This window comes from Rhagoletis zephyria, unplaced genomic scaffold (genome assembly GCF_001687245.7).
Source record: "Rhagoletis zephyria isolate East Lansing unplaced genomic scaffold, Rhagoletis_zephyria_1.1 Rzeph_scaffold_28439, whole genome shotgun sequence".
NCBI lineage: Eukaryota > Metazoa > Arthropoda > Insecta > Diptera > Tephritidae > Rhagoletis > Rhagoletis zephyria.
The window spans coordinates 1-891 of record NW_016185496.1 but is presented as its reverse complement, the minus strand read 5'-3'; the positions used below and the strand labels follow the sequence as shown (position 1 = coordinate 891).

Genomic DNA, 891 nt, shown 5'->3' with positions numbered 1-891 from the left:
ATATACACTTTTGCTAGGTTATTTAAGACGGCAATGGAAATATGCCTTCCACACAACCACCAAACCGTAATATTAGAAGATAAATGCATCACTGAAAATCATGAGCGTGAACTGTTGGTGAAAATGTTGGACCAAAATGTTTCCAATACAAATAATTTATTTTGGGCGGAACGAAGTTTGCCGTGTCTGCTAGTAGATTTTATAATTACAATGGAAACACAGTCCCGTTTTTTTTGTATGGAGAGTGATGCAGCCTAATGTACATATGCCTGTAGTATATTTAAAATAAAAAACTTAAAATGTCTCTAGTTATTTATAGCTAATTTATTTATGCATTCCTTGCAGCTTTCCGCTCATAATATCGTTGGACTGCCGCGTCAAAGAGTGCACCCACAGTACGTTTTTTCCATATCTCACTTTTATCTCTTTTGACTTTGGGCTTTACATCGACAGGTGCAGTGGACTCCGGGACTGATGACACTGCCTCATCTGTTTGGTTCATTTTATTTTCTTTTGCACAGTGGTTATCTGACTTTTCCTTCTTTAAGGCGTCCAAATTTATAGCTACTGAAGTGGCATTTGCTTCCGCTAATACTTCTTTTGTCTTCTGTGTTGGTTTCGCATCAACCTCTTTTTTCACATCGCTTTCGTCATCTGTCGCCGAGTCTATGCTGAAGTCGGAATCCGCATCAATATTATTTGTCAAATGCACCTTTTTGACTTCCGTATCGGCACCAGTCTCATCTTGTTCAAAATCTTCGGAACTACGACGCTTACGATAGCTACGCTGCTGCGGCGCCTTGCCGGATTTGATCGGTTTATATGCAACATCATCCTCGCCACCTGTTGAGGTAACAACAGGAAAGTCTGGTTTAATTACCTCCTTTGTCG

The 891-nt window shown here is 40.0% G+C and overlaps 1 protein-coding gene across 1 annotated transcript; it reads right to left on the bottom strand.

Moving 5' to 3' along the window:
- Positions 1 to 227: 227 nt before the first annotated feature.
- On the bottom strand, positions 228 to 886 carry LOC108382748 (uncharacterized; the record flags this gene model as incomplete). The annotated part of the gene is made up of 1 exon (XM_017639118.1): positions 228 to 886. A coding segment is annotated over one exon (558 nt), but the record flags the coding sequence as incomplete, so codon positions are not given.
- Between the last annotated feature and the right edge of the window lie 5 nt (positions 887 to 891).